The 26,484-nt window shown below is 42.1% G+C and overlaps 1 protein-coding gene across 1 annotated transcript; it reads right to left on the minus strand.

The window, feature by feature from the left end:
* Nucleotides 1-1,093: 1,093 nt before the first annotated feature.
* LOC141106865 (uncharacterized) lies at nucleotides 1,094-23,661 on the minus strand. The gene is given in 17 exon segments (XM_073597792.1): nucleotides 1,094-6,370; nucleotides 6,373-6,415; nucleotides 6,417-6,718; nucleotides 9,129-9,270; nucleotides 9,385-9,482; nucleotides 9,599-9,711; nucleotides 11,752-11,765; nucleotides 17,501-17,635; nucleotides 17,702-17,767; nucleotides 18,307-18,316; nucleotides 18,421-18,955; nucleotides 22,038-22,164; nucleotides 22,279-22,376; nucleotides 22,493-22,616; nucleotides 22,703-22,870; nucleotides 22,997-23,116; nucleotides 23,587-23,661. Coding segments are annotated over 16 exon segments (3,864 nt in total). The 5' UTR covers nucleotides 23,111-23,116; nucleotides 23,587-23,661; the 3' UTR covers nucleotides 1,094-4,595.
* Nucleotides 23,662-26,484: the final 2,823 nt, after the last annotated feature.

The raw sequence follows: 26,484 nt of genomic DNA on the forward strand, positions 1-26,484 counted from the left end.
CAAGATGGCAGACCATTCTTGCTCAACAGTCCCGAGAACATGAGGCATCTTAGTATCCTTTGACTGATCCGCATCCAGTATCCCTGACAGCTTCTGTGCATTGTATAGCATATCTCTCGGGGTCGCCTTACCCGGTGGGTGCTAAAGAAGCTGAGGGTAAAGGTGATAGACTGGCCAAGCATGTCTCCAGACCTAAACCCTATTGAGCATCTGTGGGGCATCCTCAAACGGAAGGTGGTCTCTAACATCCACCAGCTTCGTGATATCATCAGTGGAAGAGGACTCCAGTGGCAACCTGTGAAACTCTGGTGAACTCCATGCCCAAGAGGGTTAAGGCCGTGCTGGAAAATAATGGTGGTCACACAAAATATTGACACTTTGGGCCCAATTTTCACTTAGGATTATTCCTCCCACTGATGACCAATGTAAGGGGACATCTTCCCACTGATAACCAATGTAAGGAGACATTCCTCCCACTGATGACCAATGTAAGGGGACATTCTACCCACTGATGACCAGAGGTCAAAGGAGGAAGGGTGGAGGTGAGATGTGGACAGCCTGTGAGAGAGAGCTGAACCCTGCACACTGTACATAATACACCCTTAAACCCTACACGCTGTACGTAGCGTACTCCCGAACCCTGCACTCTGTATGCAGTGTACTCCTGGACCCTGCACTCTGTACGTTGCGTGCTCCTGAACTTGGCCATCTGTACATAGCGTACTCCTGAACCCTGCACTCTATCCATAGCATACTCCTGAACCCTGCACTCTTTACAGAGCGTATTCCTAAATCCTACATTCTGTATATAGTGTGCTCCTGAACTCTGCACATTGTGTACTCCTGAACCCTGCACTCGGTACATAGCGTACTCCTGAACTCTGCACATTGTGTACTCCTGAACCCTGCACATAGCGTACTCCTGAACTCTGCACTCTGTACATAGTGCACCCCTGAACCCTGCATACATGGTCTTACAAAATACAACTGGCTCTTTGTGGGCAACCATAATGCTGATGTGGCCTGCAACGAAATTGAGTTTGACACCCCTGCCCTAGACTGAGTTACTGGAGCTGGTGTGCATGGACTGGTGCTTGTGGTGGTGGGTAGCCTCTGTACTATTAGGGCAGAACCAGACATTATCAACGGCCACTACAGGGGTAGCGCTACACAAAGATCTGTTTGGCTTTCTAAAAAGAGCACTCTTACCACTGACCACCACAAAAGGTAAATTATTTTCTGATCTCCAATCTATGGGACATTCTTCACATTGACCTTCAATATAGGGAGGCACTTCTTCAACGTAATCAGGGCTAATCTCAGCTTACTGGTAACGTAAGAAGGTCCCTCCTTTGCTTACCACTGATATAAAAGAATACATTATAAGCCACTGATGGGTATGACCTCTGGATCACTGATGAAGATAATGATTGTGACATTTATGGAGCTGACATTTATGGAGAACCAAGATGGCGGCAATGGGAATAGTCTATATGGGATTTGTAGTTAGCAAACACACGTGGAACTGGACCTTCTGCACTCTTCATTTCACTAATAAAACACCAATGGATGATTCTCTACGAACTGAGTACATTCCAATCACCAATCATCTGAAAGTTATGTTACTTTTCAAAAAGGCTCCAAACAGAATATTGTAAAATGTAGAGTATTTTATTTTTGTTTTTATTATTTTAGAAAATCAGAATACATGATTACCACTTGCCTACCGGGTACTTTCACCCCTTTCCTGCCCAGGCCAATTTTCAGCTTTCAGCGCTGTCAGACTTTGAATGACAATTGCGCGGTCATGCAGCACTATACCCATATGAAAATTTTATTATTTTTTTTGAGACAAATAAAGCTTTCTTTTGGTGGTATTTATTCACCACTGGATTTTTTCTTTTTTGCTAAACAAAAGAAAGAAGACCGAAAAACTGAATAAATCACACAAATAGGAAAAATAAGGAGAATACAAAGACACTGAATTTCAAAAGCGCCAACTTCCCTAAATTACAAACCTTGCTAGAAGGCATGAATTGGGATATAATCTTGGGAACAAAGAACACGGAGGAGAGATGGGTTTGCTTTAAGAGCATATTAAATAAGGGCATTAGCCAATGCATCCCATTGGGTAATACATTTAAAAGAGCGAACAAAAGTCCAGGATGGCTTAACTCCAATGTAAAAATGCATATAAAAGCAAAGGAGAAGGTCTTCAAAAAATACAAGGTTGAGGGATCATCATCAGCATTCATACATAGTTACATAGTAGGTGAGGTCGAAAAGACACAAGTCCATCAAGTCCAACCCATGTGTGTGATTATATGTCAATATTATTGTATATCCCTGTATGTTGCGGTCGTTCAGGTGCTTATCTAATAGTTTATTGAAACTATCAATGCTCCCCGCTGAGACCACCGCCTGGGGGTCGAATGACAATTTGCCAGGGGTCACCGAATCCTAGGCTGTTCCTAAAGCCCACACCGTTCTCCCAGCCTTTTTGCAGCTGCCCGTTCAGTTCACGGTATGGCTGGGGGGCAGAGACTAGAGGTCAGCTGACTGCTGAGGAATGTGAAGTTGGAGGGGCTGGAGGAGACCCTATCTCCTGATTTCGGCACAGGTGTCACTGCTACGAGACACCACAAAGTCGGAGACACAGTGAGTAACACTACCTGTGATTAGAGTTGCCATTAAAATTCCCCACTACAGTTCTCAGATCAGCAGATGACCTTGATCAAGAGCAGCTAAGTTGGCTGATCAGAGCTCCCCCCCAGCATTGCCACTCGCCACAACTCCCCCCACCAAGGAGTAAAAGAAGGAATAAAAATAGAGAATACATGGAAGGGAGAGGAAAAGAGGGGGAGGGACAAAGAAAAAGGGAGAGAAAGAACAAGAAAGCCGGCTAGAGAGAGGAATGGGGGGGGGGGGACAAGAAATTAGGATAGAGAGAGATAAAAGGGAAAGAAAGGAGAACAAAGAGAGAGAGTGGTACATCCTAAAATGTATCATAAGGGGTTTTAATACTGTACGAGTGGAAGGGACTCAGGGACCACTAAACATACTGGGTTAGAGGCGCAAATTCCTTGTCTTGCCTTGGGTGCTGACAACACACTGTTAGTGGTCCCCACAACTTGGGAAATTTTATCAAGGGGTCACAGCACAAGTATGGTTGAGAACCACTGCTTTACGTTTAAGGTTAAATCTCTTTTCTTCTAATTTTAATGAGTGGCCACAAGTCTTGTTAAACTCTCTTCCGCGAAAAAGTTTTATACGTATTGTGGGGTCACCAGTACGGTATTTGTTAACTGAAATCATATCCCCTCTCAAGCGTCTCTTCAACCTTTCCTCATAACTAAGATCCTCCAGACCCTTTATTAGCTTTGTTGTCCTTCTCTGGACTGGCTCCATTTCCAGTACATCCTTCCTGAGGACCGGTGCCCAGAACTGGACAGCATACTCCAGGTGCGGCCGGACCAGAGTCTTGTAGAGCGGGAGAATTATCTTTTATCTCTGGAGTTGATCCCCTTTTTAATGCCAATATTCTGTTTGCTTTGTTAGCATTGCATGCCATTGCTGAGCCTATCATCTACTAGGACCCCCAGGTCCTTTTCCATCCTAGATCCCCCCAGAGGTTCTCCCTCCAGTGTATAGATTGCATTCATATTTTTGCCACCCAAATGCACTCTTTTACATTTTTCTACATTGAACCTCATTTGCCATGTAGTTGCCCACCCCATTAATTTGTTCAGATCTTCTTGCAAGGTTTCCACATCCTGCGGAGAAGTTATTGCTCTGCTTAGCTTAGTATCATCTGCAAATACAGAGATTGAACTGTTTATCCCATCCCATCATTAATTCGTTTATAAACAAATTAAATAGGATTGGTCCCAGCACAGAACCCTGGGGGACCCCACTACCCACCCCTGACCATTCCGAGTACTCCCCATTTATCACCACCCTCTGAACTCGCCCTTGTAGCCAGTTTTCAATCCATGTACTCACCCTATGGTCCATGCCAACGGACCTTATTTTGTACAGTAAACGTTTATGGGGAACTGTGTCAAATGCTTTTGCAGAATCCAGATACACCATGTCTACGGGCCTTCCTTTATCTAGATGGCAACTCACCTCCTCATAGAAGGTTAGTAGATTGGTTTGGCCAGAACGATTCTTCATGAATCCATGCTGATTACTGCTAATGATACCGTTCTTATTACTAAAATCTTGTATATAGTCCCTTATCATCCCCTCCAAGAGCTTGCATACTATTGATGTTAGGCTAACTGGTCTGTAATTCCCAGGGATGTATTTGGCAAGAACGATTCTTCATGATTACTGCTAATGATATCGTTCTCATTACTGAAATCTTGTATATAGTCTTGTATATCACATCACCCCCCAAGAAAAAGTTCTATTATCCATCACTTTAAAATAAGCAAATTTGAAAAAATATTAGCCTTTGTGAATATCCTGGTGTGCAATAAGTGAATTTCTGTAACTGAAACCTTTCCCGCACTCTAAACATAAAAGGACATTACATGTGGTTCTCTGGTGGTTATTTTTACCACACTCCCCATGTCTGAACATAAAAGTTGTTATTCCAGGTGAATCCTCTGGTGTCCAGCGAGTGAGCGTTTTTGAGTGAAAGATTTCCCGCACACTGCACATGAATAAGGACGCTCACCTGTGTGAGTTCTCTGGTGTCCAGCAAGTGATCGTTTCTCAGTGAAAGATTTCCCACACGCTGAACATGAATAAGGACACTCACCCGTGTGAGTTCTCTGGTGTGTAACAAGTATATCCTTCCGGGAGAAACCTTTTCCACACTCTGAACACGAATAAGGTCGCTCACCGGTGTGAATCTGCTGGTGAATAAGAAGTTCGCCTTTCTGATTGAAGGATTTCCTGCACTCTAAACAGGAAAAGGGGCGCTCTCCCGTGTGAATTCTTTGGTGTATAAGAAGGTAGCCTTTTTCATTGAAACATTTCCCGCACTCTGAACATGAGAAAGGGCGCTCACCTGTGTGAATTCTCTGGTGCGCAGCAAGTTTATCTTTCCGAGTGAAAGATTTCCCGCACTCTGAGCATGAAAACGGACGCTCACCTGTGTGACTTCTCTGGTGTAAGTAAAGTCTGTGTTTTACAGAGAATGATTTCCCACACTCTAAACATGAATAAGGACGCTCCCCCGTGTGAATTCTCTGATGGTTAAGAAGATCTCCTTTCTGGATAAAACATTTCCCGCACTCTGTACATGAATAGGGACGCTCACCCGTGTGAGTTCTCTGGTGTAGAAGAAGTTTTCCCTTCTGAATGTAACTTTTCCCGCACTCTGAACACGAATAAGGACGTTCACCAGTGTGAATTCGCTGGTGAACAAGAAGTTCTCCTTTTGTAGTGAAAGATTTCCCGCACTCTGAACATGAAAAGGGATGTTTACCCGTGTGAATTCTCTGGTGTTTAAGAAGATGTCCTTTTTCTTTGAAACATTTCCCGCACACTGAACATGAAAAAGGACGCTCACCTGTATGACATCTCTGATGATTAAGAAAGTTTCCTTTGTGACTAAAACATTTCCCACACTCTGTGCATGAAAAAGGACGCTCACCTGTGTGACTTCTCTGGTGACTGAGAAAGCTCCCCTTATGACTGAAACATTTCCCGCACTCGGAACATGAGAAAGGATGCTCACCCTTGTGAATTCCCTGGTGTATAACAAGTTGATTTTTCTGGGTGAAGGATTTCCCGCACTCTGAACATGAAAAAGGACACTCACCCGTGTGACTCCTCTGGTGACTAAGAAAGTTCCCTTTCTGACGGAAACATTTCCCACACTCTGAACAGGAGAAAGGACGTTCAGCCTTGTGAATTCCCTGGTGTATAACAAGCTGGCTTTTCTGAGTGAAAGATTTCCCGCATTCCGAACATGAAAAAGGACGCTCACCTGTGTGATTTCTCTGGTGAACAACAAGACTACTTTTCTGAATGAAACCTTTCCCACACTCTAAACATGAATAAGGACGCTCACCGGTGTGCGTTCTCTGGTGATTAAGAAAGTTTCCTTTCTGAATGAAGCTTTTACCACACTCTGAACATGAGAAAGGACGCTCTCCGGTGTGAATTCTCTGGTGATTAACAAGTTCTACTTTCTGAATGAAACATTTCCCGCACTCTGGACATGAATAGGGACGCTCCCCTGTGTGAATCTTCAGGTGGGTAAGAAGGGTTGCCTTATCGCTGAAACATTTACCGCAGTCAGAGCATAAGAAAGGACGCTCACCCGTGTGAAACTTCTGGTGATTAAGGAAGTTTTCTTTCTGGCCGAAACATTTCCCGCACTCTGAACATGAGAAAGGATAATCACTCTTGGACTTTCCTGGTGTGTAGGAGGCTCTCTGGTTTCTTTGAAAGAATTCACCAGACACTGTAGATGACAAGGAACGCTCTCCTGTGTGGGATCCTTCATGGCTGGAAGACCCCTTGAGTTTAGATGGATCTGTTGATGTATCTGTACTGTGAGATCCCAGATGTATATCTGGAGTAATAGTATGTGATTTATCAGAAGATTCCTCAGGATTAGAGGGATCCATTGATCTCTCCAAATAATAAGGTCTATGATGTGTTTGTGTACTGGGGTTTTCTCCTGGAGAACGTTGTGTGGTGGGATTTTCTTCTCCTTTATATTCTGAAGATACATTATTCAGGACATAGTGTCCACCTGTTGGAAATCAACGTTTAAATGTTATAATAATTCTTTATGCCTTTCATTCAGAAGTCATATACAGTATGTTGGTCTAACACTCTGCAGCAGGTTTCCTCAACCTTTTAACCCTAGAGGAACTCCAAAAAAACTTTTCATGTCTCGAGGAACCCTTACTAAAACCAAATCATCAGGGCTCAATAGGAACAATGCTCCTTATATTAGTGGTCAATAGGAAGAATGCCCCCCCATAAAGTGGTGTTTAGAATGCCACCCTTAAAGACAGCCAAAAAGATATTTGGTGTCATGCTGCTGGGCTTTGCTAAGTGGTCCTGAACCTTGAACTCTGCATCATCATCAAATAGGTGGTTCATCAGCCACAGCTCAAGGTACCCCTAGGAACCTCTGGAGGAACCCCAGGGTTCCACAGAACCCTGGTTGAGAATGGCTGCTCTACAGCATCTCAGAGCTCTGGTATGGAATTGGGTGCAATCATAACATAAAATATCAATACAAACCAGATGAAGGTTACGACACACCCAACCGCACTGGATAACATTGTTTGTAGTAATGACGTTGTTACTGTGAGAACAGAGATTGACCTTCCTCCAACTCATTTCTTGGAAACATGACAACATACTGAAGAACGGAGATAGACCTTTCATGTGGTGCACAACAGTGATGGACCATTTACTAGATACAGGGGCCTCACATATGACTCCTGACACCAGCAAAGAGCAGGCCATAATACTGAGTGTATGTAATGCTTTAATAAGCTGTCAAAAGACTGTGGATGTGATATAAGAGATCATCTGTACAGTGTATTCATCTCATCAGGTAGAAAACCTTTATATTGAGGAATGGAGATGGACCTTTCATATGATGTACAGTATCTCCTCCTCATTTGTTGGGAACAAGACCATATATTGAGGAATGGGGATGGACCTTTCATATGGTGTACAATATCTACACCTCATTTGTTGGGAACATGACATAATATTGAGGAATGGAGATGGACCTTTCATATGATGTACAGTATCTCCTTCTCATTTGTTGGGAACATGACGTTATATTGAGGAATGGAGATGGACCTTTCATATAATGTACAGTATCTTCTCCTCATTTGTTGGGAACATGACGTTATATTGAGGAATGGAGATGGACCTTTCATATGGTGTACAGTATCTCCTCCTCATTTGTTGGGAACATGACATTATATTAAGGAATGGAGATGGACCTTTCATATGGTGTACAGTATCTCCACCTCATTTGTTGGGAACATGACATTATATTGAGGAATGGAAATGGACCTTTCATATGGTGTACAGTATCTCCACCTCATTTGTTGGGAACATGACATTATATTGAGGAATGGAGATGGATCTTTCATATGGTGCACAGTATCTCCTCCTCATTTGTTGGGAGCATGATGTTAAATTGAGGAATGGAGATGGACCTTTCATATGGTGTACAGTATCTCCTCATTTGTTGGGAGCATGATGTTAAATTGAGGAATGGAGATGGACCTTTCATATGGTGTACAGTATCTCCTCATTTGTTGGGAACATGACATTATATTGAGGAATGGAGATGGACCTTTCATATGGTGTACAGTATCTCCTCCTCATTTGTTGGGGACATGACATTATATTGAGGAATGGAGATGGACCTTTCATATGGTGTACAGTATCTCCTCTTCATTTGTTGGGAACATGACATTATATTGAGGAATGGAGATGGACCTTTCATATGGTGTACAGTATCTCCTCCTCATTTGTTGGGAACATTGGGTAGTGTTGTAAATATATTTGTTTTCTTCTGATGAGGACTAGAGATTATTCTTTCATATGGTATACAATACACACAGTACATTGGGCAGTGGGGTAGATACATTGATGACGTTCTTACTGTCAGTAATAAGGTTTCTCAGACTTTCTTGTACAGAAGGAGGTGATGTTCTTTATTTTGAACAAGAGCAGCACAGATTGCAAGTAATTAAAAAAAAAAAAAAAAAAAAGTTTCACCTCTGTATACGGAAGGGGTGCTTTGTATTAGAGCTCTGCGGATGAAGAATAGTCTGGTTCTCAATCAATTAGTATATTACTATAAAAATGACTGGATGTGTTTCTTTTTACAAAAACTAAAAATACCTAATAATATTTGAAGGAAAAACATTGTAGATTGTTGATCCAGGGAATAGTTTATTGGAATCAGGAAGGAATTCTATTACTCTAAAGAAGATTAGGCTGAGCTGTATATGGGTATTCTACTTGTCCTATGGATCAACTGCTGCTTTGAAATTTTTATTTTTCTTTAGGATGACTTGGATAGACATATACATTTTTTCATCTAATGTAAATAGATACTTTATACCCATATTAGAAAATAAAAATGTGAACAGTTTCTGCATTTGGTGTTGATTACTTACTTGTGCCCACATGTAGAGAAGATTCCTCCTGTTTACTTTCCATAATCATCTCCCCCTCCTCCATAGACTGCTGATCTCCACTCACCAACCTCTCTTCTTCTTCATCTTTAATCTCAACTTTGATGTCTTTCCGTTCTTCACCCTAAACCCCAAAGATGACATAATACATGTAAACAGGAACAAGGGCTTACAATAAGAGAATGTCCTCTGATAGCTTACAATGCTTTAAAAGTTACAGTTGCTCAGTCCCATCTACCTGATGATGGTGAGGGATTGTGTGATCTTCCTGTGTGGAATCCTGGGAGTACAAAGGACAGTGACATCTCTCTGGTGGGTTCCCATTACTGGATCCATCTGTAGAAAACACACACACTGACTGAATACATTGTTTTTATGTGTTTATCAGATGATGGGGGATCTAGGTGGACCCTCCGTACTGCTCTCTCCTTTACAATAAAGTCTCCTCTTACCCGGTGATGTGAGGGGCGGCTGATTCTCCATCATGACGTCCTTGTAGAGATCCTTGTGTCCTTCTAGATACTCCCACTCCTCCATGGAGAAATAGACGGTGACATCCTGACACCTTATGGGAATTGAAGAGAATCATTGACCATGTATGATGGAGGATATGTAGACATGACGTTGTTCTGTGTGCACAGTGGCCGGGAATGTCTATATTGTGAGCCCCATCCTATAAGTGTCACTGAACACTGCATGTAATGTGCACATTGAAAGAAACAGAAAAGAATGGTGCAAGAACAATTGCCATAGTCAGTTCAGGATCTAATAATAAGAAAGTGTACCATCATGAGAAAGGATCCATATGAAAGTACACAAAATCCTGGAGATTAAAAGTTTACAATGTCCTTGAAGTTACAAGAAAATACACTTGTGGCTCCCCTGTGAGTGAAGCAGTTCTCTTAAATGGAAGCAAAGGGAAAAAAACAAGGTGCGCCAAACTAAGTGTAGAGGTTAAGCCATAGGAGATTTATTATGCAAACGGCCAAGTGGGTACTCACATAACATGAGAAAATAAAGAGCGTGGTAATCAATGTCCTGGGTCACTGTGGCAGCTCCATGGTGAGTGGATGTGACAGGTAGCCAGGTCTCTGCCTCGTGGTGGATGGAACCAGCATGGAACGCAGCGTAGAACACGCTCGGGGTACTCGGAGCTGAACCGGATGTGACGTCAGGGCACGTCACCTGATTGATCCCCATGCCCTGACAACACATTCGGTTCAGCTCTGAATACCCCAATCACATTCTACACTGCGTTCAACGTTGGTTCCATCCACTGTGAGGCAGAGACCTGGCTAGCTGTCACATCATCCTGCTGATGCCATATCGCCAGCCACTCACCACGGAGCTCCCGCAGTGACCCAGGACATTGATTACCATGCTCTTTATTTTCTCATGTTATGTGAGTACCCATTTGGCCGTTTGCATAATTAATCTCCTATGGCTTAATCTCTACACTTAGTTCGGCGCACCTTATTTTTACCCAATGTGCACATTGATGTCACCCTAACAGCCAACTCTACCAAAATAAAAAAATCCTCCACTAAGATACTTTGAGGTACAGAATTGCAGCATCACTTCCATCAAATCCTGAAAATCAGGAGCTTTATCCCTTGTTCTATGTGCTGTAGGGATGTTCATTCTTTCTGCTGCCTTGATTAGAACTTGTACTGTAGATCAGTCTTCTTCCTCCCCATATCCTGATCCAGAGAAGACATGGTGTCCATTATCTCACAGTTATGAGAGCCAACAACCCTGAGAGAGCTTTATGGACAGTTGAATAACTGGTTCTATATTTAGGACATATCTGGTCTATAAACCAGAGGCTCTGGATGGACAGTTGGATAAATAGCTCTATATTTAGGATGTATACGGTCTATAAACCAGAGGCTCTGGATGGACAGTTGGCTAAATGGTTCTATATTTAGGAAATATCTGGTCTATAAACCAGAGGCTCTGGATGGACAGTTGGATAAATGGTTCTATATTTAGGATGTATACGGTCTATAAACTAGAGGCTCTGGATGGACATTGGATAAATGGTTCTATATTTAGGATGTATCTGGTTTATAAACCAGAGGCTCTGGATGGACAGTTGGATAAATGGTTCTATATTTAGGATGTATCCAATCTATAAACCAGAGGCTCTGGATGGACAGTTGGATAAATGGTTCTATATTTAGGATGTATCTGGTCTATAAACCAGAGGCTCTGGATGGACAGTTGGATAAATGGTTCTATATTTAGGACATATCTGGTCTATAAACCAGAGGCTCTGGGTGGACAGTTGAAAAAATGGTTCTAGATTTAGGATGTATCTGGTCTATAAACCAGAGGCTCTGGATGGACAGTTGGATAAATGGTTCTGTATTTAGAATGTATTGGGTCTATAAACCAGAGACTCTGGAGTAAAAGTTGGAGAAATGGTTCTATATTTAGGATGTAGCTGATCTATAAACCAGAGGCTCTGGATGGACAGTTGGATAATTGCCTCTATATTGAAAATGGACCTCTACCATAAACAGACATCACGGTGACTATGGAGGAAGAGGACGGACATGACGGGGGGTTACTGGGTGTAAATATAAAAAAAATATCTTATTACCTCCTCTGCTGCCAGTTCCTGCAATGTCTCCTCTCTACTTCCTCCCGACTCACCTCTCACCCGGAACTTCCTATCTGCATCTTACATCACTTCCTGTCCACGCATTCCTGTGACAATCAGTGAGATCGCCATCTTGGGTCGAATTTTAAAACTGCAGCCAATTTTTAATATATTGACAGCTTCTTCTTGATGCATTCCTAATTATTTTGCATATTGTAGAAATTTAATAAAATGTGTTTTAAATCCCTAAACAATTTAAACTAAAGATGAAAAAAAGACTGAATAATGACATTATGTTAAAAGCATGCAGTAAATAAAGTATAAAGAATACTTAAAAAATTATATACACATAATTGTGTTTTGAAAATTCTTATGTACTTTGCTGTGAGCAAATATTGTTGCCCCATGCACACATGTGAAGGCAAATGCATATGTGTGAGCCACGTACGTGTATGTACACACGAACTGCACTACACATGCAAGGTATTTTCGTCAAAGTCAGATCCAGAACAATAATTCTAGGGCCATCATTCATGGTTACCTCTAAAGTGATGACCTGTAAAGGCTTTTAACAATTTTAAGGCTTGACATGTTTGGTATGTCTTTACTCAACACAACCTCATATTTTATATTTTACAAAAAATTGTGTATTATGTTGTGTTTGCATGCACTAAAGCATTTTTTGTGTATTTTTTACATGAAAACATGGGTGTGATAAACCTTTGCGTATATATACTGTGCAACATAACCACCCTTTTTTTCTACAGGGCATCTGATTTAAAAAAAATAAATACATTATATATATATATATATATATATATATATATATATATATATATATATATATATATATATATATATACACACACATATACACATATACACTTGTATTCCATTTTCAATTTTCCATTTTAAAAAATTCCCATTGTTGCAAAGTGGTTTATGACACAGAAAAGACATTACCTCTGCCACCCCTCACTTCATACTTTGTGATTGGTCCTTCCTCTGTTTCCTCTACCAGTGGGATATGACTGATCAGCGGCTGTTCCCGTCTTTTTCACTCCTCAGAAATAATTAGTCATCACTCTCCTTTGTCCACAATCAGTTCCCCTTCTCATCCTCCCTCTGGCCACCACCAATCTCACCACTTCTCCCTAACCATGATCAGCTCCACTCTACCTTTTCTCCCCATGGTCCAAGATCAGAGTAAGTTCAGACTCCTCTATTTTCTGGCAGGTTCCTCTGCTTTCCCCATCCATGTCCATCTATTTTCTGCCTTCTCTCTATATCACTCAGTACTCAATTAGCTCATACTCTGCCTCCTCTCTTTTTCTTCCCTGGTCAGATCCTACTCTGCTTTTATTGCCTCTTCCAATGGTCCATGGTCCGAGAAATTTCAGCTTCCTTTATTCTCTGTCAGGTTCCACTTTTTGCTTGCTCTTTCTCCAACTACGATCATCTATTTTCTCCTTCTTCTCTCCCTTGTCCAGGATCACTCCCACTCTACCTCCTTTCTCCCTTCAGACACCACCATTTTCTCATTTCCCCTCAACTGCGGTCAGCCCTATTCCAGCTATTCTCCTCATGTCCATGATCAGAGAAAGTTCAGCCTCCTCTACCCTCTGTCTTTCCCCTACTACGATCGTCTACCTTCTGCCTCTTCTCTCCCTTGTCCAGGATCACTCTCTCCCTACCTCCCTCCTTCCTTCACACACCACCATCTTCTCTCTTTTCCTCAACTGTGGTCAGCCCTCCTCGTGGTTCATGATCAGAGAATGTTCACCCTCCTCTATTCTCTGTCAGATCTCTCTGCTTCCCCTAGCTTTCCTCACCTATAATCATCTACTTTCTGCCTCCTTTTCTATCTTGTCCAGGATCACTCCCACTCTACCCCTCCTTCCCCTAGCCACCACTACCACCCTCTCTACTTCACCCTATCCAGTGTTCAGCCGCATTCTACCTATTCTTCCCATGGTTCATGATCAGAGAAACCAACAGACTCCTCTATTCTCCATCAGATCCTACTGCTTCCTTGCTATTTCCCCAATTATGATCACCTACTTTTTGACTCCTCTCCCTTGTCCAAGATCATTCTCACTCTACCTCCCTCTTCTCCCAGTCACCACCACCACCTTCTCTACTTCACCCTCACCAGTGATCAGCCGCATTCTACCTATTCTTCCCATGGTCAAAGATCAGAGAAAGCCCAGACTTCTCTATTCTCCATCAGACCCCACTGCTTCCTTGCTTTTTCCCCAACTATGATTACCCAGTTTTTGATGCCTCTCCCTTGTCCAGGATTACTTCCACTCTTAACAATGCTCTTCATGTTGCCACTTCTCAATTGCTCTTCTTTTCCAATTATGGGTACCATCCCACTGCCTGCCAAAATGCTTCCTTGAGTCTGCTGTGCTTGACGTTCAAGACCATCTCACATTCTTGGTCTCGAATCTGACAAAATGTGGATACACCTTTCCCAGGCCAAGTCTAAAGCTGAAACCTCTTCCACCCCTTCTTCATGTTTTGTGATTGGTCCTTCCTCTGTTTCCACTACCAGTGATCAGCTGCTGTTCAGGTCTCTTCCACTCCTCAGAAACCTATCACTCTCCCCTGTCTTCAGCCACCACTAACTTCTCCACTTCTCCCTAACCATGATCAGCTCAACTTTTCTCTCCATGGTCCACAATCAGCGTATGTTCAGTCTCCTCTATTCTCTGGAAGATCCCACTGCTTCCTATCTCTCCCCCCATCCATGCCCATCTAATTTCTGCCTTCTCTCTATATCATTCAGTACTTGATCAGCTCACACACTGCCTCCTCTCTTTCTCATCCCTGGTCAGATCCTACTCTGCCATTATTGCCTCTCCCCATGGTCAATGATCAAATAAATTTCAGGCTCCTCTATTCTGTCAGGTTCCACTGCTTGCTTGCTCTTTCCCCAACTACGATCATCTACTTTCTCCCTCTTCTCTCCACTGTCTAGGATCACTCCCGCTCTACCTCCTTTCTCCCTTCAGACAACACCATCTTCTTCCTTCCCCTCAACTGTGATCAGCCCTATTCTCCTCATGGTCCATGATCAGGTCACTGGAAGATAGCCTTCCCTGCTGAACTGGATTATTGGGGTAGTAACACAATTTATGCCTTTGAAGTTGGGAACCAGTAAACCATATCCATGCCCCTAAAATGACTAGTGCCCTCCACTGTGGATTTTCCATTTTTCTATATGAATTTATATGATTTGCAATCCTATTTTTAGCAGGCTGATGAGTGTTGTTTTTAGTTTTGATTTTTATCCACATGATGGCGCTAATCCACTATAACATTTTTTGGATTGTATTGATCGTGTTTAACCACATGATGAAGTCATCCATTTCCGGTGTCTTTAAAGTCAATGCCTTGTCTTGTGTACTAATAGTGGGCAGTATATAAAGAATGAGCGTGATAAACCCAATTTAGCAGAGTCCCCCGACTACGTCATTTTTGAGGAAACAGGTTGGACGTGAAGTCATCGCACTGGAGTGCCGGCCAAAGCCTGGTGTGCATGATCAGCCTGCTATCATGGGGATACTGGCTTATGATGTTTATGAGCCCTAATCTTTTTACATAGATGTAAACCGTGCTGCTTTTGAATTTTGCATTATTTGTCACAGTTTGTATCATAAATGTATAGCAGCAGCTTTACCACATTATCATAATTTGTTAAAAAAAAAGACTCTTAACGAAATATTGTAAAGCGTAGAGCTTTCTTGTTTATTTTAGAAAACCAGAATATCTGATTAACATTACAATAAAACTAAGATTGAATTTACATCAAATTTTATATAACGGAATTATATATCAATTTGTTTACATATCGGCAGGACCAATCAAAATTCAGCTCCTTCAGTAGAGTGATGATCTGCAACTGCCAAGAGAAACTTTAAATAAAAGTTCATTTTACAATTTCAAGTACAAATTCTGATTGGATATTCCAACATTTAATTGCCTATGTACTGCTCCCGTGGTTTGTTGCCTGGGTATTGGTAGGGCTGTCCATGTATTGTCATGATAGCCAGTGTGCTGACGTTCTTTGTTGGCTACTTCTTTCTCACAGTTGCCAGTCTGATGCCCGTGTATTTCAACAATCGCCAGTGTGTTGCCCATGTATTTCAACAATTGCCATGTATGTCCATGTATAACCAATTTCATGCTGTTGTCTTACTGTAATTTAAAGCCGAATTCCAGGAATTCAGCAACCTTATGAAATGCGTTAAGTCCAACAAGGTGCATGCCGCATCCTGAACTTATCTCTATCACTCTATCATTTACATTTGACAGATTTATTGCACTCCAGGAGGATACACTTCAGGCAATGAGAAGAGAGAAGCACACAAAGAAGCTATGCCTGCCCCTCTCCTCTGCTGCCCATTCACAGAAGCCTTTGTAGTTTGTGAATGAGTTGACGTACTACAAAGGCTTCTATGATTGGACAGGAGGAGCGGAGGGCACAGCAGCTGCATCGACTCTACGCTTAAAGGAGCTGAGACCAGAGCGTTCAGTGATGGAGCTTTAGAAGTTATCTTCCTGGAGCACAATAAACTTGTCAACTCTAAATTAAAGTGGTAAATTTAATGAGGTGCATGCCGCCTCCTGGACTTATCTCTATCATGTATTTTAACAATTGCCAGTGTGTTGCCCATGTATTTCAACAATTGCCATGTTTGCCCATGTATAACCACAGTTTCATGCTGTTGTCTTACTGTAAATTAAAGCCGAATTCCAGGAATTCAGCAACCTTATAAAATGAGTTAAGCCCAACAAGATGCATGCCGCATGCTGGCCTTATCTCTATCATTTACATCTGACAGGTTTATTGCACTCCCGGAGGATACTCTCAGGAATGAGAGGAAAGAAGCACACAGAGCAACTATGCCTGTCCCTTCCCTCTGCTGCCCATTCACAGAAGCCTTTGTAATTCGTGAATGAGTTCACATATTAAAAGGCTTCTGTGATTGGGCAGGAGAAGGGGAGGGCAAAGCAGCTGCATCGACTCTACACTTAAAGTAGCAGAGACCAGATCATCCAGTGCCAGAGCTCCGGATGTTATCTTCCTGGAGCACAATAAACCATCAGATCTAAATTAAAGGGGTAAGTCCAAGAGGTGGCAGGCACCTAATTGGACATAACCCATAGTAGGCCTGCACTTTTTACAAAGTTGCTGAATTCCTGGAGTTCAGCTTTGATCCCTACAGGTCTATAATTATCAAACCACAAATACTCTGTGATGTGACAACTTGGTTTTATCCTCCCCCTAGAGAATATGAAGGTAGTGGGATTGCCAATGTTCCCTGATATATTCGTATCTGTAGAGATCCCGGGTTTACATGTCTGCCGCACTCATTATAAAAATCACTTACTCGACGCTCGTCTGCAGCCCTGGGCTTTGATGAAGAAGGCGATGCCTTCAAAACGCGTCAGCCAGTCGGGATCCTGACGAGGTTCCCCCATATTTTGGCGACTGCTGAGTTTAGGACTACTGTGCTACAAATGAGTGGCTCGATAAAAAATAAATTTTCATACGTTTGTATTATTAATCATGATTTCTAATTAGGAAATGCTGTGGGATAATGCACTAGGCTGGTGCACCCTCTTTTGTTTGTTTTTTTTATAGTGTGTTCTCTGATGTCTAATTCGATTTCCTTGAGGTGTAAAACATTCCCCGCGCATTCAACATAAAAAAGGCTCTTTGCCTAGTGTCTAGCAATACTTTCTTTCCAAGTGAAATGTTTCCCACAGGATCCTTCCCTGTGTGACCCCCATGGTGTATAGGAAGGTTCCCTTTCCGGATAAAACATTTCCCACACTCTGGACACAAATGAGGTCCATCACCTGTGCGAATTGTCTGGTGTATAATTAAGTGTTCTTTTGTAGGAAGCACTTCCCTCTAAAACTTAATAGGGGCACTCACCATTTTCTGTATAAAACATTTCCCGCACTCAGGACATGAATAAGGCTGATCACCAGTATGATTTTTCTGGTGTGTAAAAAGATTATTTTTCTGAATAATTCATTTCCCGCACCCTGGACACGAAAAAAATGATCACCAGTGTGATTTTTCTGGTGTGTTACAACATTCATTTTCTGTATTAAACATTACCCGCACTCTGGACATGACTAAACGATGATCACCAGTGTGATTTTTCTGGTGTGTAAGAGAATTCACTTTCTGTATAACACATTTCCCACACTCTGGACATGAATAGGGATGATCACCAGTGTGATTTTTCTGGTGTATAAGAAGATTCTTTTTCTGAAGAACACATTTCCCACACTCTGGACATGAATAGGGATGATCACCAGTGTGATTTTTCTGGTGTATAAGAAGATTCTTTTTCTGAATAACACATTTCCCACACTCTGGACATAAATAAGGATGATCACCCATGCGATTTTGCAGGTGTGTAAGGATGTCTCCTATGTGAATATAACATTTCCCGCACTCTGAACATGAGAAAGGACGCTCAACCGTATGACATCTCTGGTGTATAAGCATCTCTTGCTTCATAAAGAAACATTTCCCGCACTTTTACACACGAATAGGGACACTCAGTTGTGTAAATTCTCTAGTGTTCAAGACAGTCTCTATTGCAAATAAAAAATTTCCTGCCTTCTGAACATCAATAAGGCGGCTCTCCCGAGTGAATTCTTTGGTGTATAAGAAGTTCTTTTTTCTCGGCGAAACATTTCCCGCACGCCAAACATAAATAGGGACACTCACCTGTGTGGCTTCTCTGGTGTCTAAGAAGGCTTCCTTTCTGATTAAAACATCTTCCGCACTCTGGGCATGAATAAGGACGCTCGCCCGTGTGTATTCTCTGGTGTCTAAGAAGGCTTCCTTTCTGACTAAAACTTTTCCCGCACTCTGAACATAAATAAGGACGCTCACCCGTGTGAATTCTCTGATGTCTAAGAAGGTCACAGTTTTTACTGAAGTATTTCCCACACACCGAACATGACCACGAACTCTCAACTGTGTAAACCCCTTCACGACTTAATGAAAATTCCTTGGGATTGGATGGGTCTGTTGACCTCTCCGTACTGTGAGATTTTACAGTATGTGATACATCAGATGATTTCCGAAGATTAGAGGGATCCAATGATCTCTGTATATTTTTTCTACCGGCATTTACTCCTGGAAGGTATTGTGGGATGTCATCATAATCTGGAGATAAGAAAGGATGTCCTTCAGAGATATTCCAAACATTGCATCCATCTGAAGTACTCTTTATGCCTTACATTCAGAAATCATATGTGTTTTCTTGTGTGAACATTTATCGAACAAATGCCATTGGAACAACGTTTCCATATGCTGTCTTTGAATACAAGAAAATGGATACTACTGTTGTATATCTGGGCAAAGTACACAATTTTAACCTTTGTCATTGTTTTATTAGGAGCTCCTGTCAAACATTGGACCCAAAGCTATGTCAATAGAGATTAACAATAGTTTGACTTTTTGACATATTTGACCCATGGCATGTGTAATACTAAAGTGCCATCAATAGTTTGGAGTTAAAAAATGCTTCTCTCGCAGAAACTAATGTAGAAAGGAAAAGGTAAAGGAATACACCCATGTGGAAATGGCTACCTAAACTTTCTAAATAGAAGGCCAGCAGCATAAGCTGAAAAAAGGGAACTCCATGAGATCAAAAAAGGGCTGCGCCACATGCTGTCTTAGAAAAGACAGCATGTGGCATAGCCCTTCTTTGATCTTAACAATTGTATCTCTATCCTTATTGTATTATAAAATACAATAAGGAAATAGATAAAATTATATATCTGGGCAAAGTACACAACTTCAACGTCTGCCATTGTTTTATAGGAGCTCCTGTCAAACATTGGACTTAAAGCTATGTCAATAGAGATTAACAATAGCTTGACCTTTTGACATATTTGACCCATGGCATGTATGATACTAAAGTGCCATCTAGAGTTTGAAGACAAAAAATGCTTCTCTCATAGAAACTGATATACAAAGAAAAAGGTAAAGAGATACACGCATGTGGAAATTGCTACCTAAACTTTCTAAATAAAAGGCCAGCAGCACAAGCTGAAAAAGGGAACGCCATAAGATCAAAGAAGGGCTGTGCCACATGCTGTCTTTTCTAATAAAATAAGAAAATAGATAACATTGTTGTATATCTGGGCAAAGTACACAATTTCAACTTTTGCCATTGTTTTATAGGAGCTTGTATCAAACGCTGAGCACAAAGCTACTGTATGTCAATAGAGATTAACAAATGTTTGACCTTTTGACATGTTTGACCCATGGCATGTATGATACTAAAGTGCCATCTAGAGTTTGGAGTTAAAAAAAAATGCTTCTCTCATAGAAACCGATGTAGAAAGGAAGAGGTAAAGGGATACACCCATGTGGAAATGGCTACCTAAACTTTCTTAATAAAAAGACCAGCAACACAAGCTAAAATGGGGTATTCCGTCAGATCAAAGAAGGGCTGTGCCACATGCTGTCTTTGCCCTTCTTTGATCTTAACAGTTTTATCTATTTCCTTATTGTATTAGAAAGTACACTAAGGAAATAGATAAAATTGTTGTATATCTGGGCAAAGTACACAATTTCATCTATTGCCATTGTTTTATAGGAGCTCCTGTCAATCACCATACCCAAAGCTATGTCAATAGAGATTAACAAATGTTTGACCTTTTGACATATTTGACCCATAGCATGTAGGATATTAAAGTGCCATCTAGAGCTTGGTATTAAAAAATGCTCCTCTCGTAGAAACTGAAGTAAAAAGGAAGAGGTAAAGGAATACACCCTTGTGGAAATGGCTACCTAAACTTTCTAAATAAAAGGCCAGCAGCACAAACTGAAATGGGGAACTATATAAGATCAAAGAATGGCTGTGCCAGAGGGGACTTCATAAGACCAAGTCAGGAAGGTACAGGCTATACATTCATTGCCTCCTCACCAAAAACCCAAGTGCATGTGTTCCTGGTCATAGTCGGGTACTGCAGACAGTTTGCGCTTAATTTTGCCATCTTGGTGGTGCTGTTGACTGAGTGACACACAGATGCTGAAAAGGCCTTCATGGAACTTCTAGAGTCTAATTCTAGAGTCCAATTTTCCAAAGGAATTTCATTTTCAGAAGAACGCCTCTGATATAGGACTTAGGGATGTTCTATCATAGTGAGAAGCATCCCACGATCTTCTCAGTCAACAAAAATTAACTAAAAGAACTATAAGCAGCGCTCTATGAGTAAGATCCAAAGTGTAGTAGTCATAAAAACAGGCACTTGTAACCATTGAATAATGATCCAGCAATATTTATTCCATCGTAGATATGATGAGATGATGCACAGTCTAAAATTGAAGTCTAAAAATCAGCTGGGAAGCAGATACAAAAACAACGATGTAATGGACAGATAAAAGTTATTCAACGTTACCACAGGTGACCTCAGCTGTGCTGTTGCCGTGACGTACATGTTTCGCGCGCATGCCCTGTGATTTGGCCACATCCAGGCAACCTCACACCTTCCCAGTCTGGACATACATGGCCCTCTATCCTTCCGCTCCTAGCAGCTTTATCCATATTGGACCCTGCTATATCACCATCTTCTACAGCCTCTGGGCTCCTTGGGACCGGTTTCCATCTTTTTCAACATGGGCATTGGCGCCCCCCATGTGATACCAGTGAGCCCCCCGGATGTCTGTTCACCCCTCTTCCCCACCTAATGTTGAATAACTTTTATCTGTCCATTACATCATTGTTTTTATATCTGCTTCCCAGCTGATTTTTAGACTTTAATTTTAGACTTCGCATCAGCTCATCATATCTATGATGGAATAAACATTGTTGGATCATCACTCCATGGTTACAAGTGCCTGTTTTTTTGACTACTACACTTTGGATCTTACTCATAGAATGTTGCTTATAGTTCTTTTTGTTTGTTCCACATTATTCCAGTGTTGTGCCAGCTGCACTGAGTTTGATCATTATCAACCACGGATTGTTTATGTCACAGCTAAATCCAATCATACATGACCCCTACCGTCCTTTGTAGCGCTTCAGGATATTTTTTGTTTCTCTCAACAAAAATTAACTACAGATGAAAAAAATAAGCGGTGGCTAAACAGGAATGTTTGGCAATTAAATGGGAGGAAAAGTGATTGGATAACCTGGTGGTTCCCGGCTCTGGTTTGCCAAGGAACTCCCTACAACTTCCTTAAATATTTTTACGCCCTAATTGGGCCTGAGGACTTGGGATGATTTATTACTTACTTGTGTCCATATGTAGAGAAGATTCATCCTGTTTAGATTTCATAATCATCTCATAATCATCTCCACTCACCAACGTCTCTTCTTCTTCCTCTTTAATCACAAGATTGAGGTCTTTCAGTTCTTCATCCTGAATAGGGTGAAACAGATTTGTAAAAATAAACAAAAACAAGAGCTTACATAGAAGAATGTCATTTAAAAGCACAGAATACATTTTTAGATCTATATGCTTAGTCCCACCTACCAGATGATGGTAAGGGATGGTGTGACCTTCCTGTGTGGAATCCCGGGAATACAGAGGACAGGGACATCTCTCTGGTGGGTTCCCATTACTGGATCCATCTGTAGGAAACACACACACTGACTGAATACATTGTTTCTATGTGTTTATCAGATGATGGGGGATCTAGGTGGACCCTCTGTACTGCTCTCTCCTTTACAATAAAGTCTCCTCTTACCCGGTGATGTGAGAGGCGGCTGATTGTCCATCATGATGTCCTTGTAGAGATCCTTGTGTCCTTCTAAATACTCCCACTCCTCCATGGAGAAATAGACAGTGACATCCTGACACCTTATAGGAACCTGACACACACAATGATACAGTCACCATCCAGACACATCCCTTGTCTGTTACTGGATAATGTCCCAGAATTCCCGGCACCGCTCACCTCTCCTGTCAACAACTCAATCATCTTCTTAATGACATCTAGAATCTTCTTCTCTTTTCTATCTGATGTCAGGCAGTGAGGCGGAGACTCTGTAATGGGTGATGCCCCATGAAGACATCTGTTGGGTGTTAAAGGATCCCCAGACATCTTTTTCACTATTTTATAATCCTGTGTAAAATGAAAAAAAAAAATCACCAATGACTTCCCAGAATCATCCTCACCTCCCGGGTCAGGTCTGTGCTTTAATAATAGAGATAATAGTGATGTCATGTGACCTCCCAGAATCTTCCTCACCTCTCCAGATAGCAGGTAGATGATCTCCAGGGTGAGGTCCAATATCCTCTCAGTCACTTGTCTTTGGTCTTGGACCATCCTTATCGATTTTGTCATGTGATCTATACAGGACATTCCTCCCTGTCAAGAAATAAACTCATAATTATTTGCACTACACTGGGATGAAGATTGTCTCCAGGCCTCATGTGTCTATGGTCTGAAAGCAGAGATTTCCTTTTAAGGGCAACTCCCACCAAAACTTCTCATTCTAGGTTTGGATAGAAGAGTTAGATCAGGCAAGTCAAACTGATGTTTTATGGGCTGCATGTGGCCGTCTGACTCGACTCTATGATCCTTACTGGTTTAAGAATAAAAAAAGAATGCATTTCCACGCAGTTGGATAAATGGTTCTATATTTAGGATGTATCTGGTCTATAAACCAGAGGCTCTGGATGGACAGTTGGATAAATGGCTCTATATTTAGGATGTATCTGGTCTATAAACCAGAGGCTCTGGATGTTGAAGATAAAAGACATCACGGTGACTATGGTGGAAGAGGACGGACATGATGGGAGGTTACTGATTATAAATATAAAATAATATCTTATTACCTTTTCTGCTGCCAGTTCCAGCAATGTCTCCTCTCTACTTCCTCCCAACTCACCTCTCACCTGGAACTTCCTGTTTACATATAACATCACTTCCTGTCTGTGCAGTTCACCGACAAAAAGTGAGATCACCACCTTGTGGATAATCTAAAAACAGCAGCCTCTGCTTTTTTTCAAAACCTTGACAGACACTTTGCTCTATGTTAAAATGTCATTGCATTTATTACACCTGAATTAAAACTGAATTAATATGATGAAATGTGTTTCATTATAAAAGTGACAAATAGCTAAAACAAAAGAATTTAAAATATAAATCAAAAACGACATTATGTTAAAAAAGTGTGCAGCTTAAAGTATAACTAAAGGTATAACTTTTTCTTTAGGGTTGGATAGAGTGGATTGGGATTAGAAACCCTGCCAGGTTTTTATTGGCCCCTGTTAGGGAGATGCACCCTCTCTCTGTTTACCATTATCATTGAAAGTGAAAGTAAAAGGAAATCTCACATTTTGGGTTGTCCTCATAAAAGTAATAAAGGGGACATGTTCTAATGGGAGCACTAGTCCTGGTGACCTGGGGGGGGCCTAACGGAGCCCCTTAATTTGCAAGGATTTCCTCTTACTTCCTGTTTTGGCTATGGTACAGGAAGTGAAGGGAGATTTCCCCAACGGGACACAGATGGCAAAAAAAAAAAATAAACCTGTAAGGGGTTATAACTCTCCCTTATCCAAAAAACAAAAAAAAAAAAGTTTTGACTTTAGTTCTACTTTACTTGGCATGTTAGAAAAAAACAAAACATTTTCACTTAGGCAATTTTTTTACGTCTTTTATATCAGTATATATTTAGAAAAGCATATGTTAGAGTTCCAAACATTACTTTAAAACTTTCTTTGGGGCTTATAAGCAATACATTGAACTATTTCTTGGGTGCAATGCTATTGCCCAGAGCGGCCCCTTGCCGAGGGTGACCAGACATGCCCGGTTTCCTGGGACAGTCCCCGGACTGAGGACACCGTCCCCGGAGCCAGGCTGTCCCCGGTTTTGTCCCCGGATTGCAGGGGCGGACAGCAGTGGCGTTGCTATGGAGGTGCGGACCGCACCTAGGTGACACTATAGCCGCATTGAGAGGCTGTGTGGCCTCCCTGTCACACCTGGACAGGAGAGGAGGCAGGGCAGGCATTTACTAAAACCGATTAGTAGTATTGAATCCTTCTGCAGCTGCTGATCCTGCCGCCTCTCTGCTTCATGTGCTCCTTTCTTCTGTTGCCCAATCAATGCCCAGCATTCTTCCCCTGCAGCACTGCCTCTCCTGCCAGCTGATAGGGGAGATGTTGACAGCCTGCTTCCAGTTGTGTTGCCCGGAACCTTCGGCGTGCAGACTCAGAGGAGTGAGGCAGGGGCGGAAAATCTTTCCTGGACGGATGACAATCTGTGTGGGATCCGGCCACCCTAAGTGTGTATTTCTGCCTGGTTCGCCCACACCCGAGGAACCGCAGCAACATACATTGGGGTGTGGCTCAGTGACTGCAGAGGTGGGTGGCAATTGGGCAAGATGTGGTGAGGGAAGGGTACAGAAGTGTACTAGGAGGTATAGAAGTTTTCTGAGGGGTAAAAAGGTGTTATGGGGTGCAAGAGTCCTGGGGGGTACCATGTACACTAGGGGGACAGAAGTGTGCCGGGGGTGCAAAAATGAGCAAAAGTATGCTCTACAGAGGTGTGCTGCGTGAGGTTACAGAGGTGTGATTTGTGGGGTTACAGAGGTGTGCTGTGTGGGGTACAGAGGTTTGCCGTGTGGGGTACAGAGGTGTGCCATGTGGGGTACAGAGGTGTACTGTGTGGGGTACAGAGGTGTGCTGTGTGGTGTACAGAGGTGTGCCGTGTGGTTTTACAGAGGTGTACCGTGTGGTGTACAGAGGTGTGCTGTGTGGTGTACAGAGGTGTGCTGTGTGGGGTACAGAGGTGTGCTGTGTGGGGTACAAAGATGTGCTGTGTGGGGTACAGAGGTGTGTAGTTTACCATGTCCCCGGACTACATTTTAAAAATCTGGTCAGCTAACCCTTGCCTCCTCCTCTGGAGTCCCCTGCTGGCACTCTTCACTCCTCCATTCCTGCAGGTGCCCCCATAGTAAGGTATGTGCTATTGGGGCACTCATGTGGGCGAACTCCCGAGCCGGGCTGTGTGCATCCATAGACGTTGTAAAATTATGGAGCTTATCACTGTATAATATGGGAATATGTGATGTGGCATTTGTAGTATCTCCATGTATCCTTAAGGCCCCATTCATCTCTCATGATTTGGGGATCACGGGCAGAATCGGCGCAATTTTTCCCACTATCCAAAATCGTGGCAGAATGCACAAGGTCGTTTTAGTCTTTAACGGCACCACAAGTGTGATGGGATTCTGCTGTGATCGTGGCAAACGCAAGTTTTTTAAAATGCGCTACGCTTGTGGCCCAACAAAAGAGCATGAGTTTCTTTTCAGACGGCAAATGCACACCTATTTGCAACATGTGTAATTGTGTGCAAATAACTGGAAAAAAATTGATACTCAAAAGTGTTAATTCAGCCTAAAATGTCAGCTGACACAGGTGTAGAACTGGCCCTTCTGGATTCTTTGTCTGGATCATTAAACATCAATGGAAGACTCTCTACATTTGGGAGCAACATGGGTTTGCAACAGCCCAGGATGTCGAGATACTCTGGGAATTAAATGGGCCATCACTGCCTCTGGAAGAGCTAGGCCCTTCTCTTTATAAGTCCATTGGATAGCCTGAACGATTCATTCAGCAATGGATCTAACCCCGCATTCCTCTGTTTTTCCTATGGAGGAGGATAAAAAGGAGATCAGATCGACGAAAGAGAGCTGTGGCTTCCAGATATCGTTTCAGAGTGTGCCCAACATC

Source organism: Aquarana catesbeiana, linkage group LG08 (genome assembly GCF_042186555.1).
Source record: "Aquarana catesbeiana isolate 2022-GZ linkage group LG08, ASM4218655v1, whole genome shotgun sequence".
NCBI lineage: Eukaryota > Metazoa > Chordata > Amphibia > Anura > Ranidae > Aquarana > Aquarana catesbeiana.